Genomic DNA, 22,429 nt, shown 5'->3' on the forward strand with positions numbered 1-22,429 from the left:
TAGAAAGCCGAGCAGGTTCATAGGATTAGGCTGCGAGCTATGAAGAGGTAGGCATGTCCAAGCCCATCAAGATCATAGGATTAGACCTGCATTCAAGGTCACAGTGTGGCATGTATGACTTTGAAGTCCCTGATCCAGGTAGTACTAAGATAAGTCTCAATGTTAACAAGCTTTTCTAACATTACTGTTAAAAGTTGGACACAGTACTGTTGCACACTTGTGAAAATTTATTTGTACAGTGTGATAAAAAGGAATCTTTTTGGTTCAGGCACATATAAAAAGCACACATTGTATGACCACAGTTTAATAGAAACCAGCATACAGCATTTAAAAGCTTTGGTTTTTTGGTATTCAGTTATGTTAAGCCACAGCACAGTGCAAAAAACCAATATAAACAACCCCATAATATTATCCCACAGAGCAGTCTTGAGGGCAGTTAATATCACAGTCATGTTATGGCAAGTACATTTTGCAGTAAATTTTCTTAAAAGGTGCCATTTTTGAGATTGAGTTGACACGTCTATAATTTCCAATAATAATAAAAAAATACAAACTGGCACATTGCAAATTTGACAGTGTATTCTACAAATAAATGTGCCACAGGAGTCAGAAGGTTTGGCAAAAAAAGGAAGAAAGAAATCCACACAACCCCTGAATTACAAAGTGTATTATAAAAATAAATTATGTAGGAACACCAAAACAAACAAAAAAATCAATCCTGTGTCATTGATTCAGAGCATTACAAAATTAAAAGACCATGGTTCTTTCTTTCCATTTAGTTTACAAAAAGTCAAACACATTATGGTTTATTCTTTTATAAAAACATTAAAATCTGCACAACCCCCCCCCCAAGATTTCCAATGGAAGCAGTAAAATACTTCCATAAGCGATCAGTAGCATGGAAGATCACAGTAATGGAGTTTCAGCAGTGACCCAACCAGATGATGTCAAGAAGTGCACACAAACATCTGGATTTTGCATGGCGACTCATCTGGAGTTCATGCGTAACTGATGAATGATGATACTCTCTAAATGGAAAAGAAACAGCAAAGCAATGTTTGTTACTATGGAAATACATGAAAAGCTATGAGGACCCATACTGCTAATTCTTTAATCCCATCAGTAGTCTCACTACATTACAGAAACTTCAAAAAGTCAGTGGTTCCAAGTGAAGCTTGACAGAATTACTCATATCTAGGCTGTCCAAAGAAGAGTTTAGAAGCAGGAATATAACCAAGAATGTAGTTCAACTGCATCACACCTGCCTGTATTTTATATACATGGCTCAATCCAATCTGCCAGGTGGTGGAGAATCTCTTTATAGCCCTGTTTTCCCCCATTTACTGTCAGTTCATATGCCACAGGGTAAGGGAGCCATGAGGATGAATGGGATGTCCATGCACACCTCCTGTATGCCTGGCTACTTGGAGTAAGTGCTCATGTTCGGGGTGGAGAGAGAGTAATGGATGTGCAAACAGACTTTCCATTCCCTCTCGCTGTGTGCTTTCTTCTTTGTTTGACAAATGACTGGAACTCTCCAACCTAGACTGAATTCAGGCCATGATCAGACATGCTTTAACATCTGACATAGCCATGGATGCATGTCAGATTTTAAGTGCACGTCCAGACAGCAACATCTGGGAATGGTGGGTGAGTTGTGGGCAACCCGTCCTGCCCCAACTCAGTTCCTGATTTATTTGACAGCGCATAAAGTCTGGTCCTAAACTCTTGAGGATGAGCCACAAATGGATTTCCCCTGTTTGATTGCTCCGTTGTTAGCAAGCCGTTGCAACTTGCATCCCCATCAATCCTGGATCGGCACCATTTTGTTTTTAATGTTAGCAATTTGCGTTTAACCGCATCATTGGTGAAAGGCAGCAGGGATCCACAGATGCCTCGAAGGCTGCAAGAGATGCATTCTGAGCAACCGCTAATGCTTTTTTAAAAGTTTACTTTTTAAAGTTGAGATTTGTAATGCAGTCATTGTTTAGTCTGCATGCACACAAAACTGACATTGTTTATGTGCATGAGCGAAGGCTTTTTTTTTTTAAAGAAAGAGAATGCACTAGGTGGGGCCATCAGATCAGTCAATAATGGGACAGGCACATGGCAAGGTGGATTACAGTTGGGATGTCTGATCAGGCAACTGCGTTTCAAATAAGGACGGACAAAAACAGGAGCACCTCACTGATGGGTTAAACGGTGCATCTGACCACAGCTTCAGATGGCCAATTTGGGTCAACACAGGAACTCACCACATTCGGATTAAAAAGGCGTGTTCAAACATGCACATCTGGGTCACGCCTCGGTCCTGCCTATACCTCATCATCCACCATCGCTCTGCCGCTTCAAAAATCTACCAGGTAATAAGTGGTAGCAAATCTTGGAAGTGCTTCCCTGAAGCCTTTCCTGCTGTCTGAATGGCCAGGGAGTGCCAGGGAAGCTTCTGCCATGCGCTTGAGTGGTGTGGTTGCTCCTCCAGGGTGCGCATAGCCCATCCCTGTTCTGGTAGCAGGCCACGCACTGTCTGACTGCCCCTGGGGTGCTTTCCTGCTGGTGCAAATCCAACCCTAGATAGTTCTCTGGATGTATTAAAACTCAACAACAACAATAATTTGTAAGCATTTTTTCCTTTGTCTTATTTGTTCCCCTTTGTCTCAACTTATTTGAAATCTTTGATCCTCTGGGAGCAACATGACAATTGTGCATATCAAGCTACTGTAACAGCACTGAGATGTTACCACAAATCTGTTTCTGCTTCTGACTAGCACGAACACAGCTTGCTTGTTGCACTTGTTCTGCTCAATCCCTTTACTCCATGCACACAGAACACCACTGAAAGCCTCCTGATTTTAGAAGCCTTCATTCAACCTCCAGTTTGCAGGGAGGAAACAACCTTCCATTTCCCCAGGCACCTGCATTTGGATGTCCTAGCAAATTGGTATTTGATTCAAGGGCTTCCACACCAGGAAATCTTTGGTCATCATGCTCCGCAGGAAGGGGTAGACTGTACACAAGCATGGCAAACAACCTTTGTTCCTGCCAATAATGAACTATTAACAGAAGTGTGTTATAATACATGATTGTGGCTTATTTTTTCTCCCTTTTTATGAATGCGTTAATTAAGAATTGTTTCTCAGTAACAAAATGCTGAATAAAAAGCCTTGCTTCCATTGAAACTACCTTGGGGCGGGTGGGGGGGGGAGGGAATGGAGAAAAGGTACAGAGTTTTAGCCTATTTATTGGTGCTTCTGCCCTGCAAGAAATTGATACAGTGGCTATAGCATGAACGTGGAAATCCAGACTTAGAAACTTCCTAAGTGACCTTGGATTAGACTTACCTCCTCCTCTTCCAGAATGCTATTCTCAGCCCTTTGGAGGATGGGTGGTACACAAGTGCCACAAATAAAAAAAGTATGTGATGTTTCCATAAGTTTATTTGATTTTTCTGCTTCGGCTGAGCTGCTGTGCATTCCTTAGATTTTTCTATAGCTGTCTGCAAGCAGCAAGCATTCTTTGGGTAACTTTATCCCACATATCTTATTTGTGAAATTGTACAGTGTTTGATTTTTAAAATGCTTAGTGAGGTTTTATTTTAAAATGTAATTATTCTAGCAGTTTACCACCAGATGGCACTACTTTAACTTGACTCAGAAAGCAAGGCCCACAATCCCTAATACATTTATTTGGAAGTGGGATCAGCTGTGTTCCCTTTAAGCTGAGTTAGCATGAGCTACCTCAGATTTTTAGCCTCCAGCACACACATTTCTGTCTTAGCTCAGGAAGGATGACCCCAGAGCACAATCATTTATGCAGTAGCTCACAACTTTAATGCCAGTAGCTCACAACTTTAATGCCAGCAGCTCACAAAGTAGAATTTTTGCTCACAAGACTCTGCAGCTTAGAGGGAACATTGATGATCAGCTGAAAAAAAATCAATGCATAAACCTCATAATTTATAAACATCTGTACCATTTATAATTGGTGCAACCACATATATCTGGCATGATGCTGTTTGCTACAGAATATTTTAAGCAGCATCCTTGATGCTCATACTGAATCCTTTATGTAAAGCTTAAATAGTGACTTACATATAACATAAAATGTTACACATAGCATTTTTGATATATTAAGTGTTTCTTTATCATTTAGATTAGTCCTTATTTGTATCTGTCCAAGGTGATTTGCTTAGTGGGACCCAGTGGTAAACAGAACATCCTTGGACACCAAGTTCCATTTTTAAAACAGCATTAAAACTTTGCCTTCTAAGAATCTTTATGGAATGTCTCATTTGTGTCTCTTACAAAAGATAACATTAAATCAAAGCACTTCTCTTTCACTTTATCATCCACTGCTGTCTTTTGTATAAAATAAATGCTCAAATCTGAACATTAGCAAGATGTTTTTACAATGAAGTCAACGTTTATAATAGCACAATATTTGCTCAAGTGCTTGCAACAAAACCTCAGTCAAGATTGAGAGAACTGCGCTGATTGAAGAAAAACATGATCGTAAATGAAAATAAGCCCAAAAAGATGATCTCACTGCCAGCAAATTACAGTTTCAGACAAGCCAAGCTCAGCAGCTGTGTGCAACAGAAGCATGGAAGAGATCTTTACAACCATCCTAACCATGGTCATCTGTGCTGTTAAAACATAGGAGAGTATTAGCCTGATCACCTTACACGGTGATAAAAATGACCCAAACCCCCATGTTAATCTTGAAAAGTTGCCTGAGTGAATATTAGATCCATCATGAATACCCATCTGGAAAGGCCAATGTTACTTTAGTGCCCCAGTGCAGGATATTATCAGCAGAGTCAGCCCATGATCTATTCTAGGCTAATGCAGCAACATACTCTATGCAGAATGTTCATAGGAATTCATTGGGTGATAGATAAATTTCTTAATCCCATAAATAAATGGCATCCAGAGAACAGATTTTCATTTCTAGCTTTTTCAGATTTGTCTTGCACATGAAAGCCAGTTCATAAAGCCGTGAAAAGGGGCAGGAAGCATATGTACTGTTTGTGCACACAGATAAGCCATCCTGTGATTTGATGATGATGATGACATTGAGCATGGAATCATACACTATCATGCAATCCTCACCCCACCAAAATAAAACAAGTAAACAAAAAACAACCCAGCCTTCTCCTCCCATTGTAGAGTATGTATGCTTGGAAATGGTAGTCAGTGACGTCACAGCAAAATGATATCCCATCATCCAAACATCCAGGGCTTTTTTTTTTGTGTGTGTGTGCAGGAATGCACAGAAATGCAGTTCTAGCTGGCTTGGCATCAGGGGGTGTGGCCTAATATGCAAATGAGTTCATGGTGGGCTTTTTCTACAAGAAAAGCCTTGCTAACATCAGTTAAAATGTCAATGTAAAAATAATGCATAATCTGGTACTCAATAAACTGGCCAAACAAAGTGAACCAAGAATGGGGCACTACAGTCATTGAGAGATAAAAAATAAGGCCAAATCCAATGGTACAATTAAAGGAAAAGATATATTTTATTACTCAGCTGAAAATTCCCTCTTATTCTTTCACAGTGCAACTGATCTTGTACTCTCCTTGAAGGAATACTGAAAGACTTCTTCCTCTGAAGAAGCCTGTTGGCAACATTTAATGCTCTCCTCTGCCCACCCTACAACTTGTGATCTGGACCCTTGCCCCTCCTGGCTTATTAAAGCTTGCCAGAGGGAGCTCAGATATCCTGTACAGGATATCGTGAATTGATCCCTTCCGAAAGGGCGTTTTCCAGCACCTCTTAAAGAGGCGGTGGTCCGCCCCCTCCTGAAAAAATCGACACTAGATCCGGCCAGATTGAATTTACCCTTTTTGGGTAAAATTATTGAGAGGGCAGTTGCGTTGCAGTTACAGAGTTTTCTGGAGGACGCTTCCGTTCTCGATCCCCACCAGTCCGGTTTTCGCTCAGGCCGTGGGACAGAGACAGTGCTGGTTGCCCTGGTGGATGATCTCCTGTGGCACCTGGATCGAGGCGGCTCGGTGGTACTGATGTTGTTAGACCTATCGGCAGCTTTCGATACGGTCAACCATCGGTTGCTGACTTGCTGTCTCCCTGACGCGGGGATTCAGGGGTTTGCCCTACAATGGCTTTCCTTGATGGTCGGGGACAAAGGGTGGTGATTGGGGGTGAACTGTCCCGGAGACACACGCTTGACTGCGGGGTGCCTCAGGGGGCGGTTGTTTCCCCAATGTTGTTCAACATCTACATGCGCCCTCTTGCCCAGATTGCCCGGAGGTATAGATTGGGTTGTCACCAGTATGCTGATGACACCCAGATCTACTGATGGACGGCCGGCCTGACTGTCCCAGAAAATCTGGACCTGGCGTTGCAAGCCATGGCTGGATGGCTCAGGCTGAGTAGATTGAAACTAAATCCAGCGAAGACAGAGGTCCTTTGCTTGGGTCGGCGTGGTCCGGGAAGGGAAATTCCCCTACCGGCCTTTGACGGTGCGCCACTGACAGTGGCACGCAGAGTCAGGAGCTTGGAGCCTGCCTTGACAATGGAGGCCCAGATAGCACTGCTAAGTCCGCTTTTTTTCATCTTAGGCGGGCGAGGCCCCTTTCCTGGAGCATGGCGACCTGGCGACAGTGATCCATGCAACGGTCACCTCAAGGTTGGACTACTGTAATGCCCTCTACATGGGGCTGCCCCTGTGCCGAACCCAGAAGTTGCAGCTAGTGCAGAACGCCGCTGCCTGGCTGTTATTAGGGCTTCCTAGGTGGGAGCACATTCAGCTGGGGCTCCGGGGACTGCACTGGCTGCCAATAATATACCGGGTTCATTACAAGGTGCTGGTTATTACCTTTAAAGCCCTATATGGCCTAGGACCTACCTACCTTAGGGACCGTCTCTCCCCACATGTTCCCCAGAGAGTACTCAGATGTGGTTCCCAAATCTACTAGTAATCCCCGGGCCAAAGGAGGCCCGTTTGAAGTCAACCAGGAATAGGGCCTTCTCAATTACAGCCCCCTGCTGGTGGAACCAGCTACCGGAGGAGGTGAGGGCCTTGCGAAGCCTTGGGCAGTTCCGCAAGGCTTGTAAGACGGTCCTCTTCCGGTTGGCATATAACTAACTGGTATTAAAAACTGCAAAGGAAGGCTGTGAGAATAGCACCAAACTGTCAGACTGTTTGTTTCTTGTTTCACTGTTTTAATTATTGTAAATTATTGTATATACCTTTTAATATTTATTAATTTTATTGTTTTAGATTTTATGTTGTAAACCGCCCTGAGCCTGTCTCGGTGGGGAGGGCGGGGTATAAATCAAATAAATAAATAAATAAACATTTGTAAGGAGTTTTTAGATGAGTAATATTTTTTTTTCCTTTACTTGCACCCATGGCCATATTTTTATCTTGAAGTACAGATAGGAGCATGCTTCATTTTCAATAGCTAGAAACAGATTTAGCCACTGTCATAATAGTGTTACTGAATGAACTCTTTGGCTTTCTCTCATGTCAGTTAATGGCCACCACTTAGACCCATGGGAAAAAATAAAGCACTGAACTCTGAGTTACTGTTGCACTAAGGGCAAAACCTCATCCTCTATCCCGGTACTGGATAATCCAGCCACCCACTGAATAGATCCTGTATGGGCCTAGAGGAGAAAGTGGATATGGACTGCAGTCCCCCCAGCATCTTCCAGTATACAAGTTTTGCATACATCAAAATGATGGCCATATTGCTAAGGACATTTTATTATTATTATAGTTGCACAAGTGTAGGACCCACAAGAACTTGTGAGAGGTATCTCATTTCCCCTGTATCTCCTGTCCCACTATTCCCTCTTTCCTTTTCCTAGCAGATCCCATAGTCTCCTCCCATCTTCTGCTTCCTCCTCTCCTTCCCACCCACACTACCTCTAGTTCCTGTCTTCAGTTTCTCCTCCTTCCCTTCCCCTGGCAGCCTGTCTCTGGGAAAAGCCAGACCCAGCTGCGCAAGTAGTGAATCTTTGTTAGCCCCACCAGGCCAATTCTCAGTGTGTGTGTGTGTTTATGTAGAGGAGACTATGGAGATAGGAACAAGCCGCTACCGCTCCTTTTGATGGAGAAGGATTGTCACTGATCAGACATATACCACAATACTCAAGTCACACATTGCAACGAGGCATAAGGCATTATTCTCCAGGATCCTCTCCACATGAAGGCACCAGTTTGCTTTCCTGAGGAGAGAAACAGCTGCTGCATTGGCTAGTTCTGCTACAGTTTTACTGACAAAGGAGCAAGGGAGAAAAGATGTGAAGCTGTGAAGGGGAAAAAGAGAACTAGAGCACACTCCTACATACTACAGTAGCAAGAGAGAGAGAGGGAGGGACAGGGTAGTTCAGTGGGTTATTGTGTGCAATGAGGCAGGAGAGAGCCAAGGATATTAATATGACCCTTATTAACTGGCCTGATTTTAGCAGTTTTTTCTTCTGAACATTCTCTAGTGCTGATATTGTTGAACTACTTTATTTGGAAAGGTGTGCTTATTGTAAACAGTTCTACATGTTTAAACCCAAACAACTGTATCAATCCACATGAATTTGGGGCTGTCATTTTACTGCTATAAATTATTCTGTTTTTCAGCGGTCAGTACGAACTAAACTTGGAGTGTTCCGTAAGTGTTTTCTTGGGACTTGTGATAAAACAACTAAATTGGTTCATTTTCTAGATTTGAACTGCTGATGAAATTAACCATTAATAGTTACTGGAATCTAATCTGGAAGAAATATAGACCTTAACTGCCATTGATGCTTAATCTTCTATAGAAACCGCAATTTATGCTTATTTCATTAGAAAGTTAATAGGGGACTGTCCACTAATTTTTGCTAAACCTAATAATTTAGTGGACTTGCAGCTAACCATGTGTGATGAATTAAAATGTCAGTGAAATATTTCAACCCATAAATACAATAGTAAAGGGTGGGGAAAATGTTTCCCATTCACTAGTTTTTCCGTTTTAAATATCTGTTATCTTTGACAGAATGGCAGACTAATATATCATTTAGGCTTCCATTTCATTCACAGTTCATTGCTCCTTCACATATCATCTAAAACTATCAGTAGCTGGCCATCTTCCCTTCACAGATTCCTCCCTCAAACTACTTCTAAATTACATAAATTAAATGAAGAAATCTCATTGCTGCAGATTCTTAGGATACTTTCCTAATGGATAATTTCCATCCATAGTGTTTTAGCCACTTAATTGGCTGTATCTAGAGTCTTATTTTCTTTCCCTATTTCATGACACCATGAAGGAATTTGTTACTGAAGTTTCAGCAAGCAGTGCAACTTTTTAAAAAGGATTCACTCTTTTCCTCTTGAACAAATGGAAAAGGTGGGATATAAAAGATCAAAGAAATAAATAAAACTCTGACAAAGAATAAGTCACCTCAGTTGGAGGTTGTTGGATACTTCTGTGGACAATTTTCCTCAATGAAACAGTTCATAACAGTTGTGGTTCAGACTAACACAGTTATAATGGCAGTCAATCAAGCATATTCACACTCATTTCCATTTTTCAAACATGCTTTCAAAAATAAAAGCAAGTCACTTCAGGTGGCCATCAGGAATGGCTAGGAATCAGTGACACAGCACATGCTTTGCATGCAGAAGGTCCCAGGTTCAGTCCCTGGTATCTCAGGTAGCAAGTGTTGGGAAAGATCCTGGAGAGCCATGCCTACTAAGGTTGACATTGATTGGGTATAAGGTAGCTGCATATGTTCATATGACTCTAGTACAATAAGGTCTAGAGAAACTCTAGTAGAAATTTATATGTGCAAATGTTGAAAAATGCACATCTCCAGAATTCACTGCTACTACAATTCTCTCCATGTAGCAAGCAAATCTCCTTTTACATTACTACTCCCTTTTTGTTTATAGTCCAGTGAGTATTTGGGATAACCTTTCTAATACCAAAAGGTACAAAACACTAGCAAATTCTAATTGCTTATTTCACTATTGCTCATTGAAATTAATGAAAAACTTTCAACTGATTTTAGCAAGTTCTTGAGTCAGGTTCTATTTGAGCAATAAGAAAACACTGGTTTGGTCAAAATTAGATCTTCTGAGAACCCACAATGAATTCGCTCGTGATATTTAAAGAGATGTTTCCATACGACCAGTTTCTTCCTTAGAAACATCAGATGAAATAACAGTGTGGCTATTTAAAGGATCTATAATTCAGTGCTCGCCCTCACTATTTCTCTAGCAAACCACTGATTTAGTTGTCTCAGTACTGGTTGAATGATTATGCAAGGCAAAAAAAAGAAGTAGTGTGCTTGATTTTTAAGAAAATGGGATAGGGAGAACAGTTTCTTGACAAAGTCCTCTAAGCAGCAGCCTCAAATTAGAAATTGCTGAACAAGGTCTACTTGAAAAGAGATTTTAACCCAACAGAGAAGGAAGAAGGGGGGGTTATTACATTCAATAGGTAAGACACACACTTATTAGTAAGAGTGACAGCTTCAGCAGACCTAATTAGTATGTGCAAAAATTAAACAGACAGGGGGCTTATTTCCATGGTAGCAGTAAAATCTGCACAACATACCCCCTTAGCCACTGCCCTCAGGCCTTCCCTCCACCAAGGGAGGGAGAGCTACTGGCTGAAGACTTCTTCAGTTCTATTTTCATAGACTGAGTCTCGGCACGAGGCTCAAATTTGGTCTGATTTCCTGTTCCCGAGGCTGTCACTACTGGCTTTCCGGCTTTCATACCTTTAGACACAGGGATTCGGGTGGGTGTAGGTCTCTGGTATGACCCATCCTGTCCTGTCTGCAAGACAATGAACAACAGAGAAATGTCATGAAGTATTAAGGATTTCTTCTCGTAGCTTAGTAGTCCATCTGTGATGCCTTCTCGAATGGAAGGACTTGGTCTTCTCAAAGCATCGCTGCATCTAACAGCAAAGTGGATATCCCCCATCCCCTAATGAAAGCAGCAAGAGTAGGCCATAGACAAGGTAGAGGCATCTTTGCATTTAAAGAACCAGGTATGCAGGAAACTAAGACTGTATCCCACAACCTTTCCCAAAACAGCCTGAGAACTGATAATCCTCCAGAAGGGATGGGATGTAAAGTACACTAGCACCTCAGTTAAAGAGGGAAAGGAGCAGGAAAAATCAGCTTACACAATCCACTGAGAGTTTGTACAATTCTGTGGGGGAGAGTTTGATGTGTGGATTTTCAAGCTGTTCCCACATTCTACAGTTCCTCACAGATGCCCCCCCAGCACATATTTAAATTAAACCATTGCCAATGACAGCTAGCAAAATAAAGCAATTTTTATATTCTGAAAAGTCTGACCAATACATGAGGCAGTCCCTTTTATTCTGCTGAAGTTCCTCACACATGACCCACCCAATGCAAGACTTGGCTGTAACTGGAAAGCTCCCAGTTTAAATCTTACCTCTACTATTAATTCAAAATGTAGTTGTTGTTTTTCTAGAGATGTGAAGGCCCAGGTGGGAAAACACAGAAACATTCAGGAAAACCATTACCTCCCTCCCCAGGACTTTGTCAGTTTTTACCACTGAAAAATAAGGAATGTGAAAGAGCAATGGGGAAAACCTCCTATGAAATATTTTCTCTTTGGGAATGCTTTCAGGGATGAGGTTTTACTCAAATGTATAGTATGAAGATTTTTATGTAAAATAATCTTATACCATTAGATGATAATTTTGGTGTATTCTGTAGACCAGGGGACAATCTTCTTGAAACTGTGGACACTTTTGAAATTTTGAGGACAGGTAGTGGGTGTAATTCCCCTAGAATTACATCTCATCTCCAGACTACAGAGATCAATTCCCCTGGAGAAAATGGATGCTTTGAAGGGTGGACTCTGTGGCACTGTACCCCACTGATGTTCCTGTCCTCCCCAGGCCCCACCCCAAAATTTCCAAGAGTCTCCCAACCTGGATCTGGCAACCCCTTGCCCCCACCTACTGCCAGTGGCCAGAGGAGACTTAGCAACCCTAAGAGGGTGCAACAAAAATGGCTGCTGGGGAGGGTTGTCAGGTCTGGCCACCAGCAGGAGATGGGGGCATAGGATTGCCAGATCCAGGTTGCAAAACTCATGGGGATTTGGGGGTTGATCCTGGGAAGGACAGGAACCTCAGTGGAAAATGTACTGTATGTCTACAGCAGTAATCCTCAATGTGGTGTTGGGGCGCAGGCCAATCGCAAAGGCTTGGGAGGTTCTACAAAATGTTAGGAGAGTCCAAGCCTAGCCTTCTCTTATGATGGAGACAGTTGTTTCTGTATAAGTGCTCCCTGCTGAAACCAAGATGGTGCCTCCTGAGGGCTGCCAAGTTCCTGCTGGGGGCAAAGGACCAACTGTTTTGGCAAGACCCAACCTGCTGGCAGGAAGGAGGCCACTGGGGAGAGCCCCACCTCCCAAAGAGTCCCATCACTGCAGTGTGTGTGGCACCCTGGCACCCGGATATGACATATTGCACTGGGCACATCGTGCAGGGATGCTCTAGGAATTCACAAGAAAACTCTATGGTTTTGCATGTGGATGCTCTAGCAATTTGGGGGGAAACTATGGTACCAGCAGCAGGGGAGTTGGCAACCCTACTCTTGAGTTCTTCCACAGCACATCCCCTACTCCAGTGAAGTTAAGGAAAGCCAAGATTGTTGTTGTTGTTGTTGCTGCTGCTGTTCTGAGAAAGAAGCAAGCAGGCAGCAAGAAACACATTGAACACCATGTTGGGGATTATTGCAATAGACATAAACAGTGTATTTTCCACGGGAAATATGTTTATTGCTGTTTTGTCCACAATTAAATATGCTATAATGTGTATGATACACACTGAAGAGTTCACAGTTTCACAGTTCTTAAGTTTAACAGTGTCCAAGTACACTGCTAGTCCTGTTGTGACTGTTTAAGACTACTTCTGTCCAAATAAAGCACTTTTGTTAACCACAACATTTGTTTTCCATTTTTCAGCATTTACGTCTCTTGCCCCTGAGATGGCAAAAGGTCAAGGATTATTCCACTCTCTCTCCCCCTAATAAATATTAAAGATGAAAACTGGGGGAGGGGAGGGTTGCCAGCCTCCAGGTGGCACCTGGAGATCTCCAGCTTTTACAATCAGCTCCCTGGAGAAAATGGCTGCTTTGAAGGTGTATCATGCTGGCGCCCCTCCCCACCCTCTCCCAGATCTATTCCCAAAGTCTCCAGGTATTTTCCAACACAGACCTGGCAACCTTAGGGAGGGGGGAACTGTTGGGGTTAAAGAAGCTATGGATATAAAAAGTAGCTGCATTTAAATAAAAGAATGTTAGGATAAACTGTTGTATTAACAGGCTGATGACTGGGTGCCTCATCTGTGCTAGGGTTACCAATTCTAGCTTGGGAAATCCCTGAAGATTTGGAGGTGGTGGCTACAGAGGGCAGAGTTTGGGGAGGGACAGAGCTTAGCATGGAAATTACATTACCCTACGTCTTAAAATTCTTCTAGACACTGTGATCTATATACTATATGGCCTGTGTGTTGAAGCTGCCATTTCCTCCTAGGGAGCTATCTCTGTAGCCTGAAGATCAATTATAATTCCAGGAGAACTCCAGGCCTCAGTTTGTTATTAATACCCTAATCTGGTAGCCAACAGCTAACTATATAAACACAAATTCCAGTTAAAAGATTTGCATCTGAGTTGACTTGTAGTTTTTGATGTGTTATAGATTATTCATATGTGTAAGTCATTAATGAATATGTATATGTAAATGAGCCCACTGAGCCTGTATAATAAAAAGATCTGTGTGGATGATATTGAAATGAACTAGTTAACACAAGAATAAAATCAGGTTCAGTTACCGATGTTTTTAAACAAATAGGGAAAAAAACCCATCTTATTTCCAATCCTAGGGAGATGGGAAATGAATGAACCCCAACAACTGAGAAATGTGAATGCTAACTACTTAGTGGAAAGATTTTAGTCCTATTTTTTTCAGCTGCCAGAAGAATTTACAATAATGTGGTAAGGCTAGCCTGTTCTTGGTTCCTTGATGTCAAAAGTAACAAGTGCCAAGAAGCTTTGTACTGTTGCAAAGCAGGTGCTCTCTATCACCACTAAATCAGTATCAACAGAATACCCAGCCAAAGTGACCAACATCCTGTACTTCCTGAAGACTTTTCAGAGTGCAAGTAAACATACATCAATTAAGTGGAGCAGCTGGAATCTCCGGCATTTTTAAAGTTTCGGTGACATGTTAATTATTCACTTTTGGTTGCAGCTCACCGCAGTTAACAGCTTTTAAAGCAAATAACCACCTAGTTCTATGTACTGCCACTACCTATGGAATGCTAGGCTTTCCGGCCGTGTCTAAATAGCAAATAAAGTTACCAGTCTCAAACTACAGAGATTAATTTCATGGAGGAAATGGCAACTTCAGAAAGTGGGCTCTATAGCATCGCATCCTCCTACAGCTTTCCAAATTCTGTCCTGCCCAGGCACTGTCCCCAGATCTCCAGGAATTTCCCAAACTACAGTAGGCAACTTTAATAGCAAACGGGGGCAGGGGGGAAGGGAGGAGTTCCTGGCCTATACCACTTCATAATGCAGATGGCAGGGAACACAGAAATGAATATTCCTCTAATAGCATTTCATTTATATAGAAAACCAGTTGTGAAGGAGTTTTCTAGCCTTGATTTTTCCCTGTTGTGCTTATTGGGGCTTGGATGTGTGTATAGATTTTTCACGGTGCAAGAGCTTTCCGTCATGAGTTGCTGAGAATGTTCTGGTAGAGAGCCCCATACAATACAGTTCCCCAGATTTCCTGGGAAAAGGGAATGACTGATAAATCCCTGCAGCATACCACCAGTTAGAAGAGTTGTTTGTTTGTTTTTAAATACTCTGCTTTTCTCTACCCTAAGTAGTCTCAAAACAGCTTACTACTGCCTTCCTTTCCTCTCCCCACAGCAGGTATCTTGCGAAGTAGGTGGGGCTGAGAAAGTTCTGTGAGAACTGTTACTGGCCCAAGGATACTCAGAAGGCTCATGTGCAGGAGTGGGGAATCAAACCCGATTTTAGTCCACCACTCTTACCCACTATACCACCATTATAGATGACTTGCAACATTGCAGATAGCTGGCAACAATTTGTAAATGTGTTAACATATTTTAAGAGGATCAGGTATAATAAATGGCCTACATCTAATGAGTATCCAGATCCCAAACATACCTGCCAAAATTAAAGTAAGTTATTTTCAAGGTGTATTTTGGGACTGATACATCTATTACACATCCCCAATGGTGACACAATTTTGGATTGGCACTTTCTAGGAAGTCAGACTAGTTTTTAATATGGTATTTTATATGTTGAAAGCTTTGTTGTAGCATTCATTGCTTTGGCATGTACTTATTACAAAATAATAAAATATTGACCAATTCCCCACTAGCCTTACCCCGCTCTCACTCTCCTCTTCTCCATGTGATGAGCTGTCAGTCCTGGCACATGAGGTTCTGGAGCTTGAGGCAGAACCCCAAAGTGCGCCCCTCCCCCCTGGGAGAAAACGAATTGCACGTGCACACAGTGTGATGACATCACCCATCATCGCACTGGACACCCAATTATGCAAAATTCCATTAAAAATTAACCAGAAGGCTTACTGTTTGGTGTTGAAGAATAAGATGTATGCTAGAAGCATGCAAAGATGGGAGCAGCTTTCACATACATGCTTTGGAGTTGTTTGGAGTTCGGAGCATGCTGGGCAGGGGAAGGCCAGTTCGTTCTGAGCTGTCAGGGATCGGGGGAGCTCCCCCGACTCCTGAAAGTCCAGAAAGAACACTCGCCACCTTCCCCTGCCCAGTGTGCTCCGAGTTCAGACACACTGGGCAAGGGAAGGCTGGTTTGTTTTGGGCTGATTCTCATTCTGGGCTTTCAGCTCCCCCGATCCTTGAAAGCCCAGAAACCTGACACCTTCCCCTGCCCAGTGCGCTTCGAGTTCGAAGCACGCTGGGCAGGAGAAGGCTGGTTCTTTCTGGGTTTTCAGGGATCGGGGGAGCTCCCCCGATTCCTGAAAGCCTAGAAAGAACACTCACCACCTACCACTGCCCAGCGCGCTCTGAGTTCTGAGCATGTTGGGCAGGGGAATACCAGTTCATTCTGGGCTGTCAGGGATCAGGGGAGCTCCCCCAATCCCTGAAAGCCCAGAGAGAACACCTGCCACCTACCACTGCCCAGCACACTCCAAGTTCGGAGCACGCTGGGCAGGGGAAGCCAAGTTCTTTCTCGGCTCTGAGCGATCTGGGGAGCTCCTCTGACCCCTCAGAACCAAGAAAGACTCAAGGATGGCATGAGTGGGGATGGGGAGGGGGCGCCTGTCCCCACCCTCGTTGCGAGCTAGCGCCCGAGGCTGTCTCTGTGAGCTGTTTATCAGATAGTTGTATACACTGCGATGGGAGAGTATACCCAGTGATATTTTTGTTTTGAATAAATATGCAAAGAATACAGATGATTAGGTAAATCTCACTTGGTTTTGTGCCTAATTATGGATACCTGAGTACAAAATGCATGTGCCTTGTCTTGTGAAGGATAAAGATGTATAAAGTTGGTCAAACAGCCCATTGGAAATATTGAGAAAAAGATCAGGCCCAGATTATTTTAAATATCTTCACGTTATATGCTAATTTGCTGTTCAGCCTGTTTATAAGTCTGAGCGATTTTCTTCCATTTCATTATAACTGAAGAAGTGAGAAGGAACATGAAAACTCATCTTATAGATATAAAAGCCCTTTTGTCTTGGCAAAACAGAACTTTCCCATTGGCTGATGCACTCCATCAACCTTTGGTCCGTCAAACCATCAATCCAGAGTATTTACGTGCCATTGGTTGAGTCTGTTTCAACCAAGTGACTGTTGCTAGCCAGCCAAGTTGATTTTGTCAGTAAAAAATAAATAAATAAATAATAATAATAATAATAATAATAATAATAATAATAATAATAATAATAATAAATTTATTTTTGTATCCCGCCCTCCCCCGCCAAAGGCAGGCTCAACCTTGGTTTTGGCAGTTTCTGGCTCTCCCTACTCTTCCATTGGCTCAGCCGCCTGTTGCACTGCTTCACAGAGGACAGAAATAAACCCTTCCCTCAAAGAAACCCTTCCCTTGATTGACTGAGGCCTCCTCCCTATCCTCCTCTGGAAGGGAAACAGCCAGAGACGGGGGTGGGGGGGTGGGATGGCATTCCATAGCAGCAGATTAGATACAGAGAGATAGGGAGGGAAAGCAAGAGACAGAGAGAGATTGAAGTCCTGTGCTTAAGACCAACAATGTTATCAGAGAGACAATATTGGTTTGAAAGGTATCGCTATAGACCCCGAGGGAGAACTCATTGGGGCCAGTCCTGACTAGGGATGCCAGTTCCAGGTTGGTAGGAAATTCTTGGCGATTTTGTGGTGTAGTTTAAGGAGGGCATAGGAGTTAGGGCTTCAGAGCGGGGTCTGCCAGACCCAGGTTCTTGCTGTGGAAGCTGACTGAGTGATTTCGGACCAGTCACAGACTTTCAGCTTAACCTACCTCACAGGGTTGTTGTGCAGATCAAAGGGGGGAAGAGAAGAATGGTGTAAGCTGCTTTGGTCCCTACCATTATGGAGAAAGACTGTCCTTTTCCTATGTAGAGGTTGCAGGGAGGTGTGAGGCAATAGAAAACTGAAGTCAGAGGGGTAGATAAAGGGAAGGAGATAGGTTTGCAAACTCCAGGTTAGGAAATCCCTGGAAATGTAAGGGGTGGAGCCTGGAGAGGGTGGGGTTTGAGGAGGGGTGAAACCTTCCACAGGTACAATGCCATACACTCCACCATCCAAACCAACCATTTCCTCCTGGAGAACCACTGTTGCCAGTCTCCAGGTGAAGGCTGGAGATCACTCAGAATTACAACTGTTCTCCGGATAACAGAGATCAGCTCCCCTTGAGGTGTGTGTGGGGGGTGAATGCCTTCACTTGGGTGGGTGGGAAGACAGCAAGAATGGGGGAGTACTCACCCAGAACCTCTTTCTAGAGCCCATTGTAATTTTCCTTCACAACAGGCCTTATTCCTAGTACCTTGGATAAAACTTTGTTGGTCTTAAAAGTACCACTGGACTCTAATTGTATTCTACTGCTTCAGACCAACATGGCTACCCACCTGAATCTATTTCCTATTCCTGTGTATAAATGGAAAGTTACAATCAGCTGCAGGCATAACACAGCAAACAATAATATTTTACAAGGTGTATTCTGGGACTGAGAGGCAGCCTTCCTTAAGCAGAGGTTACACTAGGGTTGAGATCCCCCCTAGGTCCAAGCTGTATATCTTTTATTGGAAAGGTAGATGATTTATTATTTTCCTTATGTTATAAATGTTATAAATGGGAGAGGGGTCAAAATATATTTAACAAATAAAGTCAATCTGTGTGTACTGGACAACCCTCATTCTCACTATCTACCTTGCTCCCAACCACCTAAGCATGTATACATATGTATTGCTTACCACTGATTGTGTTCCTCGTGTGGATGATGTAGTAACTGGAGTTATAGTGATGGTACTTGTAACTTTGCTTGCTGCAGGCCTTGAGGATGCATTACTCCTGGGAGAACGAAGGACAGTACCCGTCATCACCTCTTTCTCTGCTGCTACATTCATAGGTCTGACAGTTATCACAGGGCTTGCTCCATCTTGAGCTGTGCCAGGCGAGCGCTTAAACTGAGAACCTAAGTGGATGTGAATTTTGTTGTCCTCTGTTGTTATAATATTTGCATTGGCATTGTACTTCCGGACTGGAGTTGGTACATTTTGTTTCTCTGGTGTCACTTTAAACACAGCCCTCCCCATGGTCATGTCCTGCGATTCCGGGGTCACAGTAATTTCCGCAGGTGCAGCAGAGGTAGACACTGTCATTATCTGAATTGGGGACACGGGCCGTTCAATAAAGGGAGACCTAGTACTCTCTGAAGATTTCTCTCTTGAAAAAGTAGTTATAGTAACTGGGGACATAGCTCGTTCTGGGCTCACAGGGCTGTCTCCACTTTTTCCTTTTTGGGAAATGTTAGGAGAGGGAATGATAGTAATCCGTGGTTTCTGATTTCCCAAGGTGGGGATGACAGTAGTACTTGAGAAGAACTCTTCTGCTGTTGGACTAGTGATCTCTAAAGTAGCGGTACTATTCTCATGATCTGGTGTTACCCGAATATGAAGGGGCTGCCCCTGCTTTGGCGAAAGGACCACTTCCCCAGGATGTTCTGGATTGGTCTGTATTCGGGCTCCTTTCTCTTGAGTTGCTGGCGGACCATTCTCTCTTTTTTTCATCCATGGAATCCAGGATTTCCTCATTGCAAGCTCATTTGCTGCAGGAGGATATCTGTCAAGCACAGATGACCTTTCCATAGGCTTTTTAAGGCCCACCTGTCGAAGATTGCTCATGATGTGGTTCTCCTCCTGGAAGGATTTCCTAATGAACACAGCAGGCGTTTCTTCTTCTGCCATTTCACTGCTTACTGCATCAGTTTGTACTCCAGTGGAAGTAACAGGTACATCTACCATTCTTCTGCCATTCATACTGGGTCTCAAGGCACGGCTGTAGCGCTTGGACAGCTCAAGTTCCTTTGTTAAATTCAGCACCTCCTGCCCCATGGTTTTGTTTTTATTTTCTTCTTCCATATATCTTTGCTGAAGAACAGAGTAATCCACTTGGAGCTGAGAAAGTTGGTCTTCTTTGTTCATCAGCTCATGAATTTTCTCTTTGAGTGCCTGCACTTCAGCTTTCAAGTTGCTGCTCTTAGCTTCTTCCAGTCGAAACCTGTGCCTCAGCTCTGCTTCCTGACTCACTGCCTCACCCTTCTCGATGGCTTTATTTTTTGCAATCTGCAGCTTCATTTCTTCCAGTTGCTGAGAAAGGAAATTAGCTTTGTCCTGCTCAGTCCTAAATTTTTGCTCCAGCTGGTCATATTCATCCTCAGTCTTCATTAGGTCACCTTCAACCACTTCCAGTTGCTTGAGACGCTTTCTCAGTCTTTCAATTTCAGCTGTGAGTTCTTTAATCTTGTTATCCTCCTGGCCAGAGAGACCCTGTCCTTTTCTGACTCGACCTCTGGCTATTTCTCTTTCAACCTCCTCTATACCATCAATTCTTTTCTTTAACAGATCCACTGTGCAGCTCAGCTCAGCAGATTTTTCCTCCTCACTCTTCAGCTTACCAATTAACTCATCCCTTTCCTTTGTCAAACAGGTCACCTTTTCCTCCATTTCAGATTTCAGCTTCAAAAACTTTTTACTTTCATCTATGAGCTTTTCAGTCACTTCCATAACTTTGCCTTGCTCCACCTTAAAATTTTTATTCAGGCTTTCAACTTTTCTCTCTTCCTGCTTTATCTTATCCACCATGTTTTTTCTTTCATCAACCAACATGACTGTAAATGACTTCAGCTTGGTAAGGTCATCTTTCAAGAGGAGCTCAGCCTTTTCCAACTTACTTTCGGAAGACTCAAGATCTTTTACTCGTGTCTTTACCACTTCCAACTCATTGATCAAGTCCTTGGTGAAGTTCTTTTCTTTCTCCAGGTTCAAATGCAGCTGTGTGCACTCCGATTTGCTTCTGTTGAAAGCCTCCTCAAGCCTTTCAAGTTCAGACATTCTCTTCTGTAGTTTCTCCACTTCCAATTTGAGCTCCTTAGTATGGTGCTCCTCCTCTTGCAGTTTCTTTTGAAGCTCCTTACACTGGGACTCGGTTTTTGTGATCTCCTCATCTTTGCCTTCCATTTCAAGAACACGTTTGCGGAGGTTTTCTACTTCAGCCATCAAACTGGAGTTCCCACATTCCCCTTTGGCTATTTTGTCTCTCAACTCTTGAAGCTCTTCTTCAGTCTTCTGGAGATTTTTGTTGGTTTCTTCCAGTTCTTCAATTCTTCGGGTTAAGCCAGCTAGCTTAAGCCTGAGCTGCCTATTATGTGACTCCTGGCTAAGCAATTTAGCAGTCATCTCCTCATGTTCTTGAGCAAATGATGATGTCTTGTGTTCAAATTCTGCTTCTAACTTCATCAATTTCTGCCCATCCTCCTTTGCTTTGGAACTTACAGTTTTCAGCTTTTCTTCTTCTTCTTTTAATTTTTGGGTCAGATCTTGTATTTTCTGGGTTTGCTGATCAAGCTGCTCAATGTGAATCTGTCTTTCATCCACCAGCATAAGTGCAAATGACTTGAGTTTGACTAACTCTTCTCTTAGCTTGTTGAGCCTTTTGGCATGTTCCTTTTCTTTGCGGGCTTGGTAGATCTTTTCCTGTTCAAGAAGTTTCTTTAATCTGAAGGGGGGAACACACACACAAAATGTAATAGTGTACATGCTCTCTTTATTAAAAAAAAAACAGTTTGGTTCCCTTCGTTCAAAACTCTGTGTGTCTCTAAGTACTTATACAACATTGGCCCTTATCCACTCCAAAGTTTGCAGTGTGCTACTCTTTTTGTTGGTGAGGAAGGAATGAGCTGAACACTCTTTAAAAATAGATATAAGCTGTTTGATTTCCTTGGGTGTGCTGTCACCAATTGACTGGCCAACCATAAAGAAAACAACCCAGTCCTTTAAGCTTGTCCTTTCCCTACCACCACCTGTTTAGCTGTAGCAGAGATGAGTCTTCAAACCACCTTCCAACCCAGAACAACAGATGAAACGATAGCATTGGAACCAATGAAGATGTTCCACCATGCTGTCTTGCAAGACATGCACACAGCTGCACAGTACTGAAGGAAGGGCACAAGGCCTCCATTCATACCCATGATTCTACTGTGCTGTAGTGGAGGGCTCCAGGCACTGAGGAGGCTTGGTCTCTGATTAGTAGAACCTACCTTCCAGCATTCAGAAGCCCAGCTAAAGCTCAATAATAGCAAAAAAACTCAGGGGTTATAGATCTTTGTGTAGAAGAACACCAAGAATGGAAAGCCCCTAAAAACCTTGGTCAACTGCTTCTTCTTGATTATACTGTACTCTGACTTTCCATCTTTGAAAAAGCAGTCTGGAAGAAGAAGGTTGTTTTAAATTTCATGGCTAGTTTGAAAGTCCCCAACCTCCCATGATTCAGTGAAGCAAGAAGAAGAAAAGACAAGTTTATTTAATATATTCTACGTATATATCACCCACAACAACAAAAAATGGAATCTTACTGGGATTTAAAGAGTTTTAAACTTTAAAAGTGAAGTCTGTAAAAACGGGGACTTGTACAATCAAAAGAAACATCAACAGTAAATCAGGGCAAACTCTTTTTTTAAAAAAAAGAAAGAAAGAAAAAGAAAAGATAGCTAAGCCATTCAAGAAACTGCTACAAAAGGAATAGATGTTCATGCTGTTGAGTTCTTTATGGTCTGGGCCTTATGGTCTGGCCTAGTATCCTAACCTGGCCACCACACTTTCTGTACTGAGAAGTAGCAAGTGTGAAGGAAGATT

General features: G+C 42.8%; 1 protein-coding gene across 4 annotated transcripts in view; it reads right to left on the minus strand.

Moving 5' to 3' along the window:
* Positions 1 to 204: 204 nt before the first annotated feature.
* Positions 205 to 22,429, minus strand: part of FILIP1 (filamin A interacting protein 1) — a 117,314-nt gene continuing 95,089 nt past the window's right edge. For 2 of the 4 annotated variants that reach the window (XM_060236084.1, XM_060236108.1), the window contains 3 exons: positions 18,491 to 21,293; positions 10,566 to 10,789; positions 205 to 1,028 (listed from right to left, as the gene is read on the minus strand). In XM_060236084.1, coding sequence (XP_060092067.1) covers positions 10,583 to 10,789; positions 18,491 to 21,293 — 3,010 coding nt within the window. In that variant the 3' untranslated portion in view covers positions 205 to 1,028; positions 10,566 to 10,582. The remainder of the gene's footprint in view (positions 1,029 to 10,565; positions 10,790 to 18,490; positions 21,294 to 22,429) is intronic. The other 2 variants (XM_060236092.1, XM_060236100.1) reach the window with 2 other exon arrangements.

The sequence above is a fragment of the Heteronotia binoei genome, chromosome 1, assembly GCF_032191835.1.
Source record: "Heteronotia binoei isolate CCM8104 ecotype False Entrance Well chromosome 1, APGP_CSIRO_Hbin_v1, whole genome shotgun sequence".
In the NCBI taxonomy this organism is placed as follows: domain Eukaryota; kingdom Metazoa; phylum Chordata; class Lepidosauria; order Squamata; family Gekkonidae; genus Heteronotia; species Heteronotia binoei.